This window comes from Macrotis lagotis, chromosome X (genome assembly GCF_037893015.1).
Source record: "Macrotis lagotis isolate mMagLag1 chromosome X, bilby.v1.9.chrom.fasta, whole genome shotgun sequence".
Classification (NCBI taxonomy): Eukaryota; Metazoa; Chordata; class Mammalia; order Peramelemorphia; family Peramelidae; genus Macrotis; species Macrotis lagotis.
In genome coordinates this window covers 505,210,813-505,231,790 of record NC_133666.1, presented here as the reverse complement: position 1 = coordinate 505,231,790, position 20,978 = coordinate 505,210,813, and the positions used below count along the sequence as shown (strand labels likewise).

The 20,978-nt window shown below is 36.4% G+C and overlaps 2 protein-coding genes across 2 annotated transcripts; one reads left to right on the top strand and one right to left on the bottom strand.

Moving 5' to 3' along the window:
* Positions 1 to 200: 200 nt before the first annotated feature.
* Positions 201 to 8,292, top strand: ACOT13 (acyl-CoA thioesterase 13). The gene is made up of 3 exons (XM_074205698.1): positions 201 to 396; positions 4,090 to 4,274; positions 6,597 to 8,292. The coding sequence occupies exons 1-3, from the start codon at positions 313 to 315 to the stop codon at positions 6,751 to 6,753; spliced, it is 426 nt and encodes a 141-aa protein (XP_074061799.1). The 5' UTR covers positions 201 to 312; the 3' UTR covers positions 6,754 to 8,292.
* On the bottom strand, positions 6,123 to 20,941 carry CXH6orf62 (chromosome X C6orf62 homolog). Its single transcript, XM_074205696.1, has 5 exons — positions 19,795 to 20,941; positions 17,909 to 18,085; positions 14,625 to 14,747; positions 12,349 to 12,483; positions 6,123 to 9,428 (listed from the first exon to the last, which is right to left on the bottom strand). The coding sequence occupies exons 1-5, from the start codon at positions 19,921 to 19,923 to the stop codon at positions 9,303 to 9,305; spliced, it is 690 nt and encodes a 229-aa protein (XP_074061797.1). The 5' UTR covers positions 19,924 to 20,941; the 3' UTR covers positions 6,123 to 9,302.
* Positions 20,942 to 20,978: the final 37 nt, after the last annotated feature.

The window sequence follows — 20,978 nt, the reverse complement described above, 5'->3', positions numbered from 1 at the left end:
CAGCTTCCGGGCGTGCTCTAAGGAGGAGGAGGAGGGCACCGAGGGCGCGCCCTGGGCGGGGCCGGCTGGGAAGAACGCGGGCTGGGCTTCTAGCCGGTGCCCGGGAAGCTCCGGGGGAGCGCCAGACTCCGGAACTCAAGTTGCGCGGTCCGTGCGGACAGCCGGAAGGAGCAGGGAACACCGGACGGAACCTTTATTTGCCGGGCGCCCGGCCGCAGGAGTCAGTCTGGAGGTCGGGGTGCGAGGCGCTTCTCGGGAGTGCTTCGTTCTGTTCTGGATCGCTGGGGCCCAGAAACCTGGCGGCGGCTGGCCATGAGTCCCCAGGCTCTGCAGAACTTGAGGGAGGTGATGAAGTTTTGCGCGCAGTCGCGTGGCTATGACCGAGTCTTAGACAAGGTATCGGAAGGCTGCCGCGGGCTCGCGAGCGCGTGCACGCTGGAGCGGGAGTGCGCATCACGGGGCTGGAGGGGCTCCAGGTGCGGGGGGCCTCCCCCTACCACGCCCGAAAGCTTGCTTTCCTTTTCAACCCCTCACCTTTCTCCAGTCCCCAGATTCTTCTTTTTTAAGATTTTTGCAAGACAGCGGGGTTAAATGCCTTAGGCCACACAGCTTGGTAATTTTTTTTATTTTTTATTTATTTTTTTGCAAGGTAAATGGAGTTAAGCGGCTTGCCCAAGGCCGCACAGCTAGGTAATTATGAAGTGTCTGAGGCTGGATTTGAACCCAGGTATTCAATCCACTGCGCCACCTAGCTGCCCCGAGTCCCCAGATTCTAATGAAATCCTTTACCAATCCGGAGTGTCACCTCCATCTGTCCACTTAAGTGACCTGGTTTCTTTTTTGTTTGTTTTTCGAAAATTCATTTCTTTAATATTTTTATCTTCGCTTTACATTTACGACGTCATTTCAACAGACATGGAATCCCTTTTTCCTTCAATGCCACAAACTGCTTTACAAATGAAAGCTGGTACTGTTGCTTATCAAAATATACAACATAATTGATGTTTTTAATATAAAAATCAGTTCATATTTTAACTGGTTTTCAAAAACCTTTTTTTTTGGCCAGGTAAAAAAAATTGTTGCTACAAATATTTACAGCATTTTCTTGTGTTAGATCAATATTCTTAAAAACTGAAAAAAAAAAGGGAATTTTACTAAGAGAACATGTAAAACACAATAGAATATCAGAGGTTCCTAGCTGTGTTATTTTTTTGTCTTTAATATAGTACTGAAGTGTCCTGGTTTGGGTTTTTTTTTTTCTTAGGTTTTTACAAGGCAGTGGGACTAAGTGGCTTGCCCAAAGGCCACACAGCTAGGTAACTATTAAGTGTCTGAGGTCGGATTTGCACTCAGGTCCTCCTGACTCCAGGGCTGGTGCCCCACCCCATTAACATTGCCATAAGTGGTAGAAAGGGGACCCTCCTGCTAAACTGGAAGGGCTTCAGGTGCAGTCTGTGGTTTGTGGTAACCTCAAAAGGGGGGAAAAACAGTGAGGCTGGTGTTGAAATTCAGGAGCCTAGATCATCTGCGTGTGTGGCAGGGCACTGTTCCAGGTGATTTAGGCAGCCTGAGGAGATCTTGGTACATTCCAGAAGAAAGCACCATGCTGGATGTCAGTGACTGAGTCAAGATTGACTTGAATTTGAATCCTGCCTCTTATTTCTAGTGACTTAAGCAAAGCCTTTCCAGAACTGAATTTTGGCCAGCTCAAGCGTGATGTCCAAAAAAAAGTATCAAGGGATTAGCAGACTCAGGAAAAAGAACAGGGTTAAAGAACAGGTAAAGTCAGGAAAGATAGACACTTTGGTCAAAGATGGTCAACTTCTGTTTATCCAGTTAAAAGAATTTCATTGTTCATTAACTTGGAAATGGTACATTTATGGGTGATGACAAGATAAAAAAATTTTTAACTTCAGTTTACTCCTTTGTGAAACAGTGCCAATAATACATGGTGCAATTCTACAGGTTTATGGAAATCAAATGAGTGAATCTGTGTACATCATTTTGCAAAGCTAAATAAGAATTTTGACTCATTTTACATTTGCCTAGGAAGAAAAGAGGCATTGGTCTCTTCTAAAGTTTAATGTGAAGGCATTGTGACTGTGAATGAAACAAAAAAGGGTATCTGCCTTTGATTGGCACTGGGAAGCAGTTGGTTTTTTTTTTTTTTAGGTTTTTGCAAGGCAAATGGGGTTAAGTGGGTTGCCCAAGGCCACACAGCTAGGTAATTATCAAGTGTCTGAGACCGGATTTGAACCCAGGTACTCCTGACTCCAGGGCCAGCGCTCTATCCACTGCATCACCTAGCCACCCTTGGACTGATGCTTTATAATATAATTTTAGATCTGGTAGGGCTAAGCCACCTTCTTTTGTACTTTTCATTAAATCCCTGGAGATTCTTGACTTTTTTCTTGATTTATTTCTCCATATAAATTTACTTATAATTTTTTTCTAACTCATTAAAAGTAATTTTTTGGAATTTTGATTGGTAGGGCACTAAACAAGTAGCTTAATTTTGGTAGTATTGTCATTTTTATATTTCCTCCACCTATCCATGAGCAGTTAATATAAGTCTGATTTTGTGTCAGAAGCATTTTGTAATTGTTTTCAAAAAGTCTGAGTCTGCCTTGACAGGTAGACTCCCAGTATTTTATATTGTCTGAAGTTACTTTGAATGGGATTTCTTTCTCTAGCTCTTTCTGATGCATCTTACTAGTCATATGTAGAAATGTTGAGGCTTTATGAGGGCTTATTTTATATCGTGCAACTCTGCTAAAGTTACTAATTATTTCTAGTAGTTTTTTTAGATGATTTTTTGGGATTCTCTAGGTAAACCATCATGGCATATGCATAGTGTTTCCTTCCCTTTTCTAATTTCTTCCATTTCTTTTTTCTTCTCTTATTGCTGAAGCTAACATTTCTAATAAAATATTGAATAGTAGTGGTGATAATCACCCCTGGTCTTATTGGGAATGCCTCTAGCCTTTACCCATTGCATATAATGCACTTTCTTAATCTTTTAAAGGAGGATTGTTTTCTGATTCTTTTGAGACTTGTCATTCCAACCAAACTATAGTATTCATGGTAAGGTAAACTATGACAACACATATAGGCACAGTGCTTGGACACAGTGTTTAACTGAGGATTCGATGACTGACAGGCTGAACTGTTAAGCTTGAAGTGGGAAAAAATGTTTATAAAAGTTATCAATAGATAAATGATGATTGTATCACATTGAAAATACTGAAAATTAGTGCATTTGCAAAACTCTCCAGCAATGACTAAATTTTATACAGGTCTTAGTGTGAGGACACTGTGATTAAGAATTCATTTGTTTGGGGCAGCTAGGTGGCGCAGTGGATAGAGCGCTGGCCTTGGAGTCAGGAGTACCTGGGTTCAAATCAGGCCTCAGACACTTAATAATTACCTAGCTGTGTGGCCTTGGGCAACCCACTTAACCCCATTTGCCTTGCAAAAACCTAAAAAAAGGGTTCATTTGTTTGGATAAAGAGCTGTGGAGTTTGAACAAAGTTCAAGGACAATTCTCTTTAGGGAAAAAAAACATGTCTTATGGTCTGATCTTGTTATCTCTTAGACTTTTTGTCTCTTCCTTAAGGATATGATTTCTATCACACTCAGTTTGGATCAAGGTACAACTTGGAAACAAAGTAAAGACTGACAGATTGCTTTCCGTGGGGGGGGAAGTAAGATTGGGGGGAAAATTGTAAAACTCAAAAAACTCAAATAAAATCTTTAAAAAAAGTTCATTTGTTTGTTCAATGAATATGTCAACAGTAACTTATTTAACTGCTTTAATATGGTGTTTAACATTTTAAAACAATAACATTTACTGTTGAGATTGTTTTGCTGTTAACTTATCTTCAATTTTTTATTCCTCAAGATGAATTTTTTTTAAAGATCAGTTAATTAAAAATTCATGCAGTATTTGGAGATGAAATTAAATATCCCATTCAACTCTAGATTCGCCAGAAAATTCAAGCCAATCATTTGTATGGGCTTGCTATTTGATCTGATGAAATTATGCACCGATTTTGTAAACAGTTGTATTTATCTTTCCTCTACATTTAGCTTTCTATTCTTTCCACAAGTCCTGGAAAGGTGGTGTGTGAAATGAAAGTTGAAGAACAACATACCAATCAGAAGGGCACTCTACATGGTGGTTTAACAGCAACTCTGGTAGATGCTGTATCTACACTTGCTTTGATGAACACAGAAAGGGGAAGGACTGGAGTCAGTGTGGACATGAACATAACGTATGTATTCAATATATTAAATAGCATCAGTCAAGATTAGTTAAGATAAAAAGAAGTTTGAGACAACTAGCTTTATAAATTTCTAGATGCAAGCATACATAGCTTTAGCGCTAAGATGAGCTACCCCAAAACAGCCATCTTATCCCCTAATTTATACATTGCTAGTAGAGAAAATCATTAGGCTGCCCACAAATTCCTAACTGGCATGTATATTTAAACTATAAGTTTTACCACTGTGTGTTGGATATCTTTATTTCCCTTCATAAGGTTAACTTGTACCATCATATCCAACGAAGTATAGATAAATTCCACAATGTGTGGTGCTCCGACAGTCAAAATAAAATCCTAAAAGCACAACAATGTTGGAAGTATCTGAGTATGCACTAGTCAGGTTATATGCCCCCAGCAATATAATAGTGGCTTCTGGGTTTTCTTTCCTAAGCCAGTGAAGACATGCCACGTAGGCATGAAGAACTGCAGAGGAGGTCCAGATATCATTCTTTTGCCTTTCTGTTGGGGAGAGGGTATACAGGCCAGACTGTAAACATAAACATTCAAGCTAGAACTAATCTTCCTTTTTCATAAAGGAGTATATTATAGCAAAATAAACTCTATATAAGCAGCAGAAAGAGATGTTAGTAATCTGTGCAAATCAGGAAAAAGTGGGTGTACTATCAGCCCCGTTTCACACTCACCAGTAAAGATAGGAATACACAAATTCTTATACCTTGTTGGTTAAGGTTACAAATACACAGTAGGGCAGGATTCAAATTAATGCCTTATTTAAGTTTCAGAAAGTTGAAAAGGTTTTCTTGGTTCTTCATAAATAGACTAATTTATTCCACCTGAGCAAAAACTGGGATTACTTGCTAACACTTCTTCCTTAGAGCTCAAGCAAGGCTTATTTTAACCTAGCAATCTGTCCTTTGCTCCACATTATCAAAACAAAAATCAACACAATTCTGAAACCACCCTTAAAAATTTTCAGCATAGCTCCCTTCTTTCAAAGTATTTATAGCTAAAGGTATCAATTGAGCTATTCACCTGAAGAGAAACTTAGCTAGTCTGAATAAACTGTTTAGCAAGCAAGCTATCAAATGGGCCACCATGGCAGGGCTATAAATCATGGCATGAGCATTGGTAAATGAGACTTTGATGGTATATGGGGGAAGGGGGGGGTTGTATTGTGTTTTAAAAGTCTAGATGTACTCTTTAGGGACAGCTAGATGACAGTGGATAGAGCACTGGCCCTGGAGGCAGGAGGACCCCTTTAGGCAAGTCACTTAACCTATTGCCTTGCCAAAAAAAAAAAATTTGACAAGTAGGTTCTACAAAATTGAAAAATGCCTCAACACACCATTATTATATTTTTTGACTGGAAAAATGCTTAGTCAAATCAAGCATTTTAAGCATCTGCCATGAGCCAGGCACACAGATTTTACTAGTTCACAAATATAAATCAGAGCCAATAGGAAGAAGTTCTAGGTGACTACTGGCCCTCTGATTTTCCAAATGGACTAAAAGGGAAATGAATAAACCATATCAGGACTAAGAAGTTTTTATCAAACTTAGTTCTGATTAATCATGTAATTAGTATTTTCAGTCTATAGTTAAAATAACCTCCATATTAGGTCCATTACATAAGAAATGTTCTTTCTTTCCTTTGTCCTAATGAACTTGTTGACATGTTAGCAAAACAAAAAGGCAGTTGACTTTTGAAGGCAGCAGTTCCCATTGTGTGTGTATGTATATATGTGTGTGGCAGGGGGGGGGGGGCATGGGTTCCTGGGGCCATCTAGGACCTGTCAGGGGATTTGAGATATATAACCCACAGAAACAATTATTTGAAGTCCTCAATTTATAAGAGTTCTGCTAACAAGTTTAATAACTACTACATTAGAGTTAGGAAGATAACCCTATCAGGAAAGAACATAAGTAAACTTAACATTGATTTTAGTTTCTTCTGGCAGACATATCTTAAATGAATTTACATGGAAGGAGATATAAAATCAAACCTAAGACATACAAATGTAAAGAACAAGCCAAGATTTTGCTCTAGTATTCCCTGTATTTACAGAAATATTGTCAGAGGCAGCACCAAACAATTGAAAGTATAATCGATTTTGCAGTTGGACATAGGTTCAAATCTTGGTTGTTTTCAGTATTTTGTGATGTCTTAGTTGTTTTTGTAAGTGGAAGGGTTTCCTAGATGATCTCTAAGGTCCTTTCCTGCTCTAAATTTGTTTTAGTATGAAGACTAGATAGCAATTAAGTTTTTGTCAGCTCTTTATGTTAATCATGTCCCTTATGTTTTCATTCAAGGTATTTGTCCCCGGCTAAGATAGGAGAAGAAATACTGATTGCTGCTCATGTTCTGAAGCAAGGAAAAACTCTTGCCTTTGCAAGTGTGGACCTGACAAACAAGACCACAGGAAAGTTGGTAGCACAAGGCAGACACACAAAATACATAGGAAACTAAAGGCATGGTTTAATTCTGTTGTTCTTCAAGAGGCAATTGATCATAATTCCATTGTATTTCTATTTGAACAAGTAACTTATTTCAAAAACTTTGAAAATAAACTTTTTAGTTGTGATATTCTGTGGAAGCTATTCTAAAGCAAAAATTATGTCTAAAGTTGAAGCAGAACATTCAGCCAAGAATACTGTGGTGGGATGCCATAAAATGGAGCTTATTTTTAGACAGATGGGTACAGAATGTGATCCATTTTAGTTCTAGAACTGATCAATCTTATGACTTTAGTGAAAAGTAAAAATTCCAAGTGTGAAGGGCCAAGGATACCCTTCTAAATTGAGTTTCAGACCTTATGTAGAGCCCTCTGGGACATCAAATCAAGATACTTTTTACAAGGTCCTGAGTGGTATAATAAAACCCACATCTCCCTCAACATTTACAAGAAAGCAGATTTTGGGTTTTGTCTCGATAAAATACTATCAGCTTTCCCATAAAATCTCTATATAGGTAAATTACCTGTTTAACCATGCTAACTAGCAGATTCAAAAATTTCATTCTTAAAGTAATTTTAAAAATCTTATTACAAATAGTTCTTAAGGTGTCTTAACAAAGCAGTTTTGTGGAATAAACTATTTCTTTTGAGAACCCTAATTAAGACTCACAACAGCCTGCTTTTAAAAGAAAAGTAGCTATTCCATTATATAACAAAACTTAAAATTTTAAATTTGAGATATGAAGGAGGTATAAGAGTGTGATGATAACGTAATGTTATGACCAGCATTACAGTTCTCAAGCAGATCTTGTAGCCAGATGCCAGAAAAAGGAAAGATGGCAGCAAGTGACAAGGATATGAATTTGTGGCCTTGGAATCAGGAAAATCCCAAGTTCAAATTCATATATTAAATAATGTGATATTGGTTTTAACTCATCAGCCAGTTTCTCATCTGTAAGATAATAGCACCTGCCTTATATTATTGTGTGACCCAACTATACTATTGTATACATAATAGTTAAAATTCATCTAAGGCCTATAGTGTGGACAATTCAGAGAGAAAAAGGCTGGACTGATTTCAGTGGTGTAGTGTGAACTCTCAGAAAGGAAACACTGCCAATAGTGATTTGCAACTTCGGTCTTAGAAAGTTGGAAGGAACAATATAAGGTTAGGTTAAGCAGCTTGCCCACAGTCAACCAGCCAAATAGCCAGTATGTATCAGAAACCAAAACTTAAACCCAGCTCTTCATGGCTTTGATGGGAACTATCTTATGCCAGTTGCCTCTCAAACCATCTGCCATAACCAACCACTGTACAGTTTCACATGAATACAAAGTCAGGTAGCTTTCACCTATTTTTATTTAGATCTTTTTCCAATTCCAAACAAAAGCTAAATATAAATTTGAAACAGGTAAGCACTAGTTTTTACCCCAAGGGAGCAGGTTTATACAGATTTACTCCAATAAAGTACTTAACCCTTAAGCAAAGCCTTCTTCATTTAAAAAAAAAAAACAAAAACCAAAAATAAACCAAAAAAAAAAAAAAACCAACCCTATACAGTAGTCTTCCTTAGGTTCATTGCACAATCTTAACAAAATATGTTCTGTCAGAACCAACTTTGACACTCCAAAAACACTATTTTACAATTTAAGATCACAACTGTTTTATAATTTCTACTTAAAAAAAAAAACCTTACTGGGTTTATGACATTTTAGAAACCAGTATTTCCTGCACAATTTACCAGCTTTTTAAAAAGTGTCATCTCTTCAAGAAAACAAATTCTATCATGTATGGTTTGTTGCAGCTATCAACATTTTGTCTTCATTTTAACAGCTGCTTTTAAGTTACACTTCAGACTCCAGGTCTGCTTTAATGTGTATAATTGTATCCACTCAGCAGAATACTCTTTTTACACAGCAACTTGGGGAAAGAGATCTGAAAAAGACACATTGAAATGCTAGGAAATGAAACATGACCCAGCAAAAATTAAGAGGCAAAAATGCCTACAATGAATAAGATTCTTTTTTCATGTGAGATTTCTTTCCCCATTACTATTGTAGCAACCATTTCTGTTCATTTGAATGAATTGGACAGTGGTCTAGAACTGATTACAGCAAACTAAGGCTGCTTTCTAAAAAAAATGTATACACCTGTTACATTCACTTCTCACCCTCTGAATACTGATGACAAAATTTTGGGGAGGCATAACCAGCACAAATGGGAAGACCATCACAAATGAATTTCACCTTGTGCTTTCAGATACATTTAAGCATTTCAGTGTACAACAGTCCTTTCATTTCACATTTTAGTAAGATGCTGATGCAATGCAGAAATATGCAAAGCACCTTCTTTCACAAGGTCCATGCAGAAGACATCTTTTTTTTTTAAGTTCCGAGATACAAATGATAAAAGAAAGATCCAGGATGAAGAAATTTCACAATGTATAGTGTTCTGTGCATGAGTCCATTTTCTTCTAAACTCTGAAAGAATAAAATGGTAAGAAAACAAGAAAAAAAATTGCTGCTGCATTCTGTGATCTTCCCCATTTTGCTGGCCAGTACTCTATTCTGGCATATAAGGGCGGAGGTGTTCCTCAACAGTGCCAACCGCCCAGTGGGTGAGCTGTTCCTGTGGCAGGTACAGGCAGATGCTGCATAACTTGAAGATTGTAGCTTTGTTTTTTGGAGTCTGGAAAAGAAATGGTTTATATTAAGGTTTTTTTTTAAGTTGAGTTTAATCAAACTCTTTGTAGTCTAACAACATATCTGTTAAACCTGAGGAGTGCTAACCTTGACCCTGAAAAAGTTCAAGAGTGGCCTGGCCTTTAAATTACAATCTAGTTCTGAGGATAAGAGCTGTAACAACTTGGCTTCCAACCTCATCATTCCACAGAAACTGTTCTCAGTTATTCATGTTCTCAATTGCTTAATCTAATTTTTTCTTGATCCTAATCCTTCTTGACCTTTACAGCATTTGATACTTCAACCTCTTCTCTCTAAATTTTCTATTCTGGTTCTCCTATTTGACTTCTCAATCTGCTTTGATAGTTCTTCATCCACTTCACACCCCTTAACTAAGGCTCTGCTGTTGGCCTTTTTTCACCCTACTGTTCCTAAGACCTCTACACAATTTATTCACCAGCTTTAGTGTCTCTTGAAATATAGTTCCATGTCACAGCCTTTCTGGACATCTCAAACTTGAAAGTCTTATTCCGCACTAAAACAAAACACATTCCCTTTTCCTCAACCCCCCCTCTTTCTTTAAAACTCCCCCCCCCTTGCTGATAAGAAGGCACCATCATACTTAGTCATCCAGACTCTTAATTCCAACGTCATCCAAATTCACTCAAACATATAATTCATCTTTTCCATCTGGATTTCTAATTCGTCTCCCTGTCTCAAAATATCTCCCCACCTCAAAATATCTCCCCACTCCAGGCCATTTTCTATTCAGCTGCCAAAATGATTTTGTTCTAAAGTGTAACTAATTCTGTTAACATTTAAAGCTTTTTTGAAGTTCTGGCATCTTCCCACTATTCTGCTTCTATTACACTTTTATGCACCCCCCCCAACTCTACTATAACCACACTAGCCCTTATTATTATTAGCTTATTAGCTCTCTCACAAAACTGTCTTTGTACTAATTTTTGCCTCCCATACACAGAATGTTCTTTCTCCTCACTTCCTTGACTTAGCTTTGGTTTCCTTCAAGACTCAGTTCAAATTCTACCTTCTGCAGGCAGCCTTTCTAGGTCTTTCACACCAAGTGTTTTTTCCTAGATCACTTCCCCAATTCTTGACATATCTGTTAGTAACTATTTACATGTTGTCTCCCACAGTAGAAGGTGAGCACCTTGAGGGCAGGGGCAATATTTGTCCTTCTATGCATCCCTTGGAACTAGCTAGTGCCTGTCACAAAGTAAGCACTTTTATAAAAGCCTGAATAATACCTATAAAATAAAGACAATTACACAGCAACAAAATCAGATTATTAGAAATCTAAGAGGAATTTCAATCATGAAATGACTACTAGAAAAAAAATGACTACTAGAGAATAATTTTAGAATCTCGTACTAACAGTACAAAGGGAGATGCAAAGTGGTTTGAGTATACAAAAAATTGGTGCACCTTACTCTTAAGTATTAGGACTGAAAAATTTTCACTCTAAATCTCCAAAAATTCAACTTGTTGGTACCAAACTATTTTCAAGGCCAACTGAATCAGCTGTCATTTAAGACGGATGACTAGAGTCTCTAAATCATCCTTTTGCCTCAAACCAAACAAGCATTTATTAACCACCAAATATGTACCAAATAAATACTTCAAAATTGCTGATGCCTTCAAGTCAAAGAAAAATCTCATGGCAAAATTTATTAAAATATAAATATCTTGGAAGAGGATAATCTATTAGCTAGTTTTACCTAAATGTGAATTTTAGATCCTTACTTGAAAGACTTTCAAAGGAGAAAGGGTAAGGAAAATACATAACTGGGCAACACTAAGGGGAAGAAGAAACCAAATGGGGAAGTGGAAGTATTGTGAAGGTAACAACTTGATGTAAGAATGTTCTTAGCAATGACTAAGAATCCATTACAATTCAAAGGGCTACATTACAAATTAACCTATCTTTTACTATAGAATCTTATGCCATAAAGCTATGAATGTTAGAAAATTCTGATTACATGAATGTCAAGCACTAGCTAGAATTTTTAATAAAACCTTTTTAATTCATTATTTGCTTCTAAATTTAATTATGTGTCCAATATATACTAGAAGTAGTTAAGCTTTCTAGGGAGAGAACAAGCAATAATTAAAAGCCAGAACCTTTAGAACTATCTTATTTGGGGGCAGCTAAGTGGTACAGTGGATAGAGCAATGACCTTAGTCAAGAGTTCAAAATTTGGCTTCAGACTCTTAATTACCTAGCTGTGTGTGACCTAGCCCTACAAAAAAACAAAATAAATATAAATTTTAAAAATCTTATTTGATCCATTCAATAACCCTGGTAAGGTTAACAGTGTTTTGATCCCCCTTTACAGCTGGGGAAATTGAGGCAGAGTTTGTAAAGTGACTTGCCCAAGGTCACACAGTATGTGAAGATGTATTTGAATTTTTTTTGTAAGGCAAATGGGGTTAAGTGGCTTGCCCAAGGCCACACAGCTAGGTAATTATTAAGTGTCTGAGACCGGATTTGAACCCAGGTACTCCTGACTCCAGAGCCGGTGCTTTATCCACTATGCCACCTAGCTGCCCCCAATGGACTGATAACTTTAAAGAACTAATAATACCATACAATCTTAAAGGCAAATCAAGTGTTAAAATGAAAAGTGTTCAATCTAATCTATAAAAACTGCCTTAAAATTTATAGAGGGTGAAAAAAACTTGTTAGGCCTTTAAATTTCAAGTAGCTATGCAATTTATCCACAACTTTTATTTCTTATTTCAACTTGAAGGGAGAAATTCTAGAAAATTATACTATGAAGGACTGAAGATGAAAACTTGGGTTTAAATATACATCTGTTAACTACTCATAAATCATTAATTCAAGGGCAAAAGTCACATCTCCATTTATTTTGAGAACCTTCAAGCAAAATCTGAAAGTTATTTACCTGCAAGTGCTGTCTGTCAATGAAGAGAAACACTGACTGGTTAGGATTGTTGACAACAATTCCAGTCTTGTCCTTTCGGCTCAGTACATGCAGAAACTGTTTTTCGTAGTCACCGTGATAAAATTCAAACTTGGCCTATATGAGAAAGATATTGCTATACAATTATAATCATCCATTATAGTACATTTTAATGGAAAAGTTATAAGATACCTAAACAAATCCAAGTGATTACAAAAAAATTGAAAAAAGTCTTCTGAAAAAGGAGTAACATAGCAAAAAAAAAATTACTGTATTTGGGTCAAACATTCTGGAATAAAATTCTGATTCTCTTAAGTTTTACAGAGATGCTATTTGGTACAAGCTGTACTTCTATTCTTCAAAATGAAGGCTAGATGAAATATAGTAAGGCAGAACCTATATACCTACCAAAGCATTCCATTATTGAATAGATCTAATTAAGAAATCTGCCCTTACATCAAAACTTAAATCTGCCCTTCCAAAGCTCTGAGTTACCTGAAAAATAAGCACTCTACCTCTATTTTAACCATGTCACTCATACTACATATACTGTTATATAATATATATAATTTATACAGTGTATAAAACTAAACAAGGACAGATAGCTCCTTAAGGGTACTCCAGTAAATATATTCCCTTGAATTAATGTTGACCTATTCAATTATTATGGATCTAGGATCTACTCTGGATCTAGTCATTTAACCAATCCTAAATCCACCCACCCTTTAGTCCACATCTGTTCCTATCCACAAAGTTGACATGAAAAATTGTCAAATTCTTTGCTGAGGAGCTTTTGTTGAAATTGGATACTTAAAGCTCAAATTCATGCTTAAAACATACCTGTATACCAAGTTAGAGGAAATTAGGAATTTGGGGCATGGAGAATCTATGCTCCAATGTAGATTGAATGATAAGAGTTGACAATGCCCACCCTTTTGTCCCCTTTCTTAAGGTTAGTTCAAACTTGAGAACTCGGGCTCCAATTCTGGCTATGCTAACTGGCCAAGTCCTTTTAGAATTATGGACTTCACTTTCTTCAATCAAATGAGAGAACTGGAAGAGAAATCCACTGCCTGATATCTTCATATTCTATGTGACCATTACACATTACTACAGTTGCAGTATGTGCACAGACAAAATAAAGTCCACATTCAATCTCAAATTTTACATTCATTTCACTAGAATTAAGAAATGTACAATAAAGAAAATTTGCCATGGTATATTAATTCTAGAATTAAAGGTTGCAGCAATTTACTTTGAGAAACACTAAAAAACATGCCAAGCCTAATTTTTTCAAATGCTGCCATGTTGTATCTCACCAAGTCTCAGGATTTTAATCTTAGCCAGTCTCAGATTTTAATAATCTAAGCCAAAGATTTTGAAACTTGAGTCTTCTTTTCTTTCTTTAACCTACTTAACAATAAAGCAATAATCTTTAAATACATTTTACCCAATGTGTAAATATATATAAACACATTAAAATCACCTTACTAAATTATTCAAATTTGCCATCATAAATCAAGATGTTAGCAATTATCCCTGGAACTCTCAAACTGACTAAATAACTTAGTTCTTGTTTTTCCATCTTTGTCTAAAGTTGCTGAACCAAGGTGATAACATTTCAAGTGTTAAAATTTCCTAAGCATTCCATAAAGATTCAATCTTTATAAGGTGGTTCATTTTATTGGCTATATCCTTGTTTCATCATCTACCCAACTTAACATCAGTGACAACTTCAATGAATTTGTCTCTTTGTACTATGTGATTTTTCTGAGAATTAATTTCATTTGTAATTATTCTATAAACAAGTACTCATGTTTCTTGAATCTCCTTTTTGTCCACATTCTCATATTTAGATAAGCTATTTTCCTGCCAGGTAAGGCCTACAAAATTCATTCAGAAATGAATATGAACCTTTCAGACAAACATTTCTACCAATGACAATTATAGTAATAGACATGAGGAAATCAGTCACTGTTCCTAGCCTAGAGAAGACCTATTTTTTTTTTCTTCAAGCAAACAAACTGTTGCCTATTCTCCTATATCTAGAAAGACCAGGGAACAAATCAGACATTATTTTTTATCTCAGGTTTTTCCTTTTAAAATTTTCAATTGTACTCCCTTTCTAAATATTATTACTCTAGCCCACAAACTGTTTCTAACCGACACAGTATTACTCAACCTGAAAAAAGACTTCATTGCTTAATCAAGGCACTTGTATTTTATTATATTTCAAAGAATTTTGGAAATAAAAATACCTGAACAGGCCTGAAGGGCTCATCAGATCCTTTCCACCTGGAAAACAGGAGACAGACAATCTTCTCAATATCATTCCGAGGCCAAAGAATGAAATCCATCTCCTGAGTACAGCCAATTACATCCTATAAAAAAAAGATAGAAAACATTAGTCACTTTTGTTAAAGGATTCAGATATAGAATCCAAAGTGAAGAAAAGTTTTTATGAATTTTAAAAGGTAGTAAGGCGATACATATATCTAACAATTCCCGTATTAATTACTTTGTTTTACCACAGAACTTAATAGTCGAATCAGGTAGCTTAATGTCTGACTATACCCATTCCATGTCTGAACACAGAAGTCCATCTCCATCTAAAACTTTGAGCGTCAAGACAAGCAACACTTTCCCTAAATCACTTTTATAGCAATCTTCTGCAGGTTAGATTATCAGTCTTTTCACTCTTACTCTATAATACTATTTAATATAACTTAAAGCTTTATGTTTATTAACATATTAGTTTGATGGCACAGAATAGTGGGCCTGGAGTCAGGAGGACCCATTCTAAAAATTAGCCTCAATCACTTACTAGCTGTATAAACTTGAGACAAGTCACTTAATCCTGTTTTGCCTCAATTCCTCATCTGTAAAATATGCTGAAGAAATTAGCAAATCACCATAGTATCTTTGCCAAGAAAAAACCAATAGGGGTCACTGAAAAGTCAGATAGGACTAATTAACTAAATTACAATAAACATATTAGGTACAGGGACCATGTGCATAATGGACATTTTCCGAGGCACAAGGAGAGAAAGTAGAAAGTAGAAAATGTATGACAAAACTAGATTTAGTCTAGTTATTTCTAAATCTAACCCAGTTCAAGGTTCCTGATGAACCTGTATGATCCATGGTTTCTAATATGGATCACAACCAACAAGCATTTATTAGTGCCTTACTGTGCAGGCCCAGTTCTCTTATAAGCTCTCATTTCAGAATTCTAGGTGTATTACCTTAGTATATTTACCAAAGCCTAGCCTCAAGAGTGCTATTCCTCCTTTTCAATGCTACTAAACATTGCCAGTCAAATTCTTAAAAGAACACAGCTTTTGTTTCCAGAAGTTTGGAGTCAGAGAAAAGCACTGTCTTAAATCAAATATAATCCCTTATTGGAGTTTTCAAAAGTCAGACGTGACTGAAAATACTGAACACAGATTAAGAAAATAGAACATGTTTCTCACCTCGTGAAAGAGAGGTGATGGTCACAAGGTATGGAAAGATATAGATTTTTTTATTTTTTAGTTTTTTTGCTAGGGAATGGGGTTAAGTGGCTTGCCCAAGGCCACATGGCTAGGTAATTAAGTGTCTGAAGCTGGATTTGAACTCAGGTACTCCTGACTTCCAGGGCCAGTGCTCTATCCACTGTACCACCTAGCTGCCCCACACAGATTTTTAAAAATATGTCTACTATGTGGATGTGTTTTACTTGACTATGCTTATTTTAACAAGGGTAGTTCTTAATTTGTTAAGTGGGGAGTGAGAATTGGTAACAGTAATACCAAAAAAGGGAGGAATCATTGAAATTTTTTTTCAAGAATTAAAAAAAGGGCATAAACAATAGATTCCAAAGTAATCAATTTTATTATATGTTTTTTAAAAATATTCATTATGAAATGACAATTAACAACCTGAGTTTCACGCTATGGAAATGTATTTTTTTGATATTTAAATTCAAAATAAAAATTAATTATAAAAAGGATTTAAATTTTTAAGATGAGCAGGAGAAAGGCTCCCAGTATACAAAGTGAATCTTTTATAGGCAATTTTTATAAGATATGAAAGAGTTACAATGAGAAAGCATTTATCAGTTAAGGTTAGTATTATTCTAAGGGAATATCAAACATTTATTTCATAACCAGCCACAATCTTAATAGGAATAGAGACCTTCCCATCTAGATATACCATCAATACTTCAAATATATATGTATGTATGTGTGTGTGTGTGTGTGTATGTGTGTGTGTATATATATATACATATATATATACATATATATGTATATATATATATATATATATACATACATAAAATTACAGGTGTTGAAGGAGTTTGAAAGTCTTAAAAGCAGTGAGTCCCTAACACCTTAATTTTCTTGCTCTGCTCTTGCTCTGCTATGTCAGGTAAGCTCTTTTCCAAAAAAGTTAATTATGTGAAGTTATCCATTATTAAAAAAAACCTTTGTATATAAAGTTTTCATTTATATGGAGGTAAGGAGAAGTTTTCAGATCAACTTTCTTCATTGGTACTACAAAAATGGAAACTTTTGACTTTTGAAGATCAGCAACTTATAGTTTCAGAGTTGCCCTGGGGCACTGAACAGGTTAAATGTGTTAAGGATCTCAAAACTAATACTGTCAAGAGGCAGTACTTGAAACCAAGTGTCCTGACTCCTAAGATTTCGCCTTCTATCCACTACATAAGGAGGCTTTTCTTTTTATCATAGTCACACAATACTGGATTTTCAATTTAGATTCTAAAGTCTCATATACAGAACCATCTGCCATTTAAATGAACCAATGAGAAAGTCAAAACCAGTAAGTATACAGTTAAGCAACAAAAGGAGGCTGAAAATCTGAGATCCATAAACAGTTTAAAGGGGGAATAAAAAGAAAAAAAGGCATCCTAAATTTTTGTATACCTCAACTGTCAATGCAACTGATTTCCCAAAAGTAGTATTTGCACAAATATGAAACTGGTTCATTCTACCTCAATTCAAAATGTATATGGAAAATTAAAGTAGGGATCTGAAATTCAGTATGCACAGGGTGACAACTGCAGTCACTGAAGGAGAGGAACAAACCCCACCTCTCTCCAAGTTTAAAAACCTAGCTAACAAACTAGCAGACAATAATGCCCTCCTCAAGGGCAAATAAACAGAAATTAAAAATTAAAATTTACTTGCTTTTAATTGACCAATGACTGACAAGGCTTACCACAGCTTACACACTTAAATTGGCCCAATGAGAGTTGTGAAATAACCTGAATTTCAAGTTTTACTAAATACTTGAAGTTAATTCAAGGTCAATCTGTCAGTTTGCTCTTTAAGAATAATGATCCAATGATGTTTATTGCCCCTCCCCCCCAAAAAATCTTAAGTCAAATTATTTAATCATTTATTAATAATAAATCATTTTAAAATGATTTTTATTTTTAATCAAATTTATCACCAAAACTCTAAAAAAACAGTCATTCCTCCACCCCACACACACACACCCCCATCAAGGTAAAGTGTAGGAAAAATAAAGCTCTTACCCTTCGCATGGACTGGTATCGGGGAGCATGGAGCTGTACTACATCCTTCTGCAAAAGTTCTATGGAACTTTCCAAGGAATAGCTGGAATCTCGTACACCTTTCAGAATATTTTCTTCATAATTGTTCGTCATGACTGGTATCACTTCAGACACTTCAAAAAGTGCTGATTTTTTCTTCTAAAAAAAATTTGCATTAGCTTAAGTTTTCAGCTACACATTGAGTTGCTGCCAGTTAAAATTTTAATGTAAAGCACAATCATTCTAAACCAGCAACATTTTTAGAACGTGTCTGCAAACAAGAAACAAATTCAAAGAGACTTAAAAACCATTAACCATTTTGATTTTTACTAGGTTAAATTTAGATCCTAAAATTTCTGTATCTTCACCAAAACCAGCAAACTTCATTCAATGTAAATAAAATTTAACCTGATTTTAAAATACCAAAATTTAAACCCCATTTACCATGGTAGTCAGAGCAATTGTCAAGATACACACTCACAGATGAGTTTTCCATAGAGGTCAAAGCTAATCTATTATTGGAAGAGTTTGAGTCAAGCTTCTGAGGCTAAAAATACAAATTCAAGGTCTAATAATTTAGTTTCTAAGTAGTACTATCTCAATTTCAATCCTAACTTTTCTCATAGCAGAGCAGTTTTTGCCGAAATCAAGAGAAAGTTTCAACATCACTTATACATTTGACAGTTTTTGAGTAATGGAGGTGGTGATAGTAGGCAATACTCAGGTTGACTAGGCAATTTTTAGGCTAGCACTAACAGAAATAACATTCAGTGCTGTGGCACCTGCTGCATGGTATCTAAGCTATCTAAGCTTCCTGGATCAAGAACTAATTTTTTTCATGGTTAGTTAGGTGAGCAACGTCAAACTTTACTTTATGAATAGAATCATGTGGTCTTCAGACAAATCCAAGAAATATAAGTGTATGGACACACAATATTCAACAAGTACTTAAACTAAGCACACACCTTTGTTATTGAGAATATATATATGTGTGTGTGTGTGTGTGTGTGTGTGTGTGTACACACACACACACACACACACACACATTTTTAGGTTTTTACAAGGCGAATGGGGTTAAGTGGTTTGCCCAAGGCCACACAGCTAGGTAATTATTAAGTGTCTGAGGCCGAATTTGAACTCAGGTACTCCTGACTCCAGGGCCGGTGCTCTCTATCCACTCACTGCGCCACCTAGCTGCCCCTGAAAAATATTTTTAAAATTCAACAGTGGCTATTCACTTAAGATGCAACTTTCTTCAATTTGAATTAAATCAGATTAAGGTACAATTTTAAAATATTCATTACTCCAAAACTGTGTATTGCCCAACCCTAGACAAGTTGGTCTTAAGTTGCCTTCCTCTCTAAAACTGTTTTCTGAGTAAAAACTCCCTTAATATAACTAGTTGTGGTACCATTTGTTTTTAGAGAACATGACTCCTGAACTGGTTTGAATAAAGGAACTGTGGCTTCGTACTATATTCACTTTTGTAAATCAATATTTTGATGCCAAATAGTTCCATTAAAAAAACTCTTAATATCTCAAATTCAAATGTTATTTTTAACTGATATTCAATAATTTATGACTACTTATAAACTTAGAAGTAATGGTTTCCAATAACGCTATAAATCATATAGCACAAAATGAGTGGATAAATCTCGATTTCCCCCAAATCAAAGTACAGATATACTAGGGGATTTCATTTTCATAGTCTACACATACCTGAGCCCTGAGAAACATATAGCAGAGGTTAAGTCAGCTTAAAGCAATTTTCTACAATACTTTTTTGCCTATTATAGTTACTAGCGTTAGTTTCCTTTTTTATAAAAGTCAAGTGTCTATGGAACAAGTTTTAAGAGTTTTTAAGTTACCTTCTCCTTGAATACAAAGGCAATATACATCTTGAAGTCAAACTGGTCAGCTAGAGATTCTTTTTTCTTTCTAAGCTGAGCGCGAAGTCTGTTCAGAGCTTGTTTCTTCCGGGAGTTTGGGTCCCCCATTTTGTAAAATACAGGTGGTACTAAAGCCTTTGGAAATTGTCGCTAAACTATGGGCACTTTTTCTTAAGACTCAAGTACAACAGAAACAAGTCGATTTATTCCTGCTAATATGATTGAATAGCTAAAAACAGCTGTAACCCAAAAAATGCACCCCAGGCAATTATCAGGAGACTATCATATTAGAGGGCTAACAAAAAAATTGCCTTCCAATCGTGTCTTGGACAATAAGATTTTGGAACGGATAGGAATGGGAAAGGAGAAAAGGGGAGAAGAGAGGAAAAAGAGTATGAATCAAAAATTTCGAACACTCATTTATGGGAAACAACTGAACTGCCAAAATAAAGGGGGGGAACGGGGAGAGGTCAATAACATCAGAAGCCTTTCATCAAGATTTAGGTGTACAATAAAACGCAGCTAACACCAGCCCAATCTTTGAAATCCATCTGGTGGGGTTAGTTTGGCTTTTGGCCCGTTTAAAAAGGAAGAGGATCGGAGGGGTAAAAGGGGGAACTTGATCCCCGCGTTTTTCAAGGGTAAGTGAATGAAACCGAAATATCCAATGGGATTTTTACCCAGCCAAACCCATGGCTGAGGCGGCTAATTACGGTTAGTATTTCAGATTTCACTATTGCTATGTATCGCCAGTGCTTGTTACTGATTACGCTTAGTGGAGAGCAAAGAGGAAAGTGCGAAATCGGTACAAAAGGAAGAGAGGTACAGGATTTCCCTGCAATAAACTACAGTGTACACCGGGGGCGGGCAGCTGTTACCCAGAGGAGCCAACAGAAAAAACAGCCGAGTCATTGCCAACTTCCCCATCACCCACATTGTCACCCTCAGGCGGCGGCAGCTGCTGCCAAGGAGGATCATGATGGCAGGAGGAGGGGGCAGAGGAGAAGGCCGTGGGACCCCTACTCCCGCTCGGGGTGAGGGCTGACTCCAGTCCCCCCGCCTCAGGTGCAGAGCGCGCCCGCTACATCCCCCCGGCTTCCCGGCTCGCGGAGTGGGCAGCGGCGCGCCTCAGCGGCGGGTGGGCATGGCCGGGCAGGCTGGCT

Bases quoted from the DNA above. Each gene is read 5' to 3' on its own strand.
- CXH6orf62 (XM_074205696.1), bottom strand. From the start codon at position 19,923: ATGGGGGACCCAAACTCCCGGAAGAAACAAGCTCTGAACAGACTTCGC. The intron at 14,748-17,908 runs GTAAGAGCTTTA...TTTTTTTTATAG, and splicing joins GATACCAGTCCATGCGAAGG to GATGTAATTGGCTGTACTCA. The intron at 9,429-12,348 runs GTAAATAACTTT...TTTCTTTTCCAG, and splicing joins TTGACAGACAGCACTTGCAG to ACTCCAAAAAACAAAGCTAC.
- ACOT13 (XM_074205698.1), top strand. From the start codon at position 313: ATGAGTCCCCAGGCTCTGCAGAACTTGAGGGAGGTGATGAAGTTTTGC. The intron at 397-4,089 runs GTATCGGAAGGC...CTCTACATTTAG, and splicing joins ATGACCGAGTCTTAGACAAG to CTTTCTATTCTTTCCACAAG. The intron at 4,275-6,596 runs GTATGTATTCAA...TTTTCATTCAAG, and splicing joins AGTGTGGACATGAACATAAC to GTATTTGTCCCCGGCTAAGA.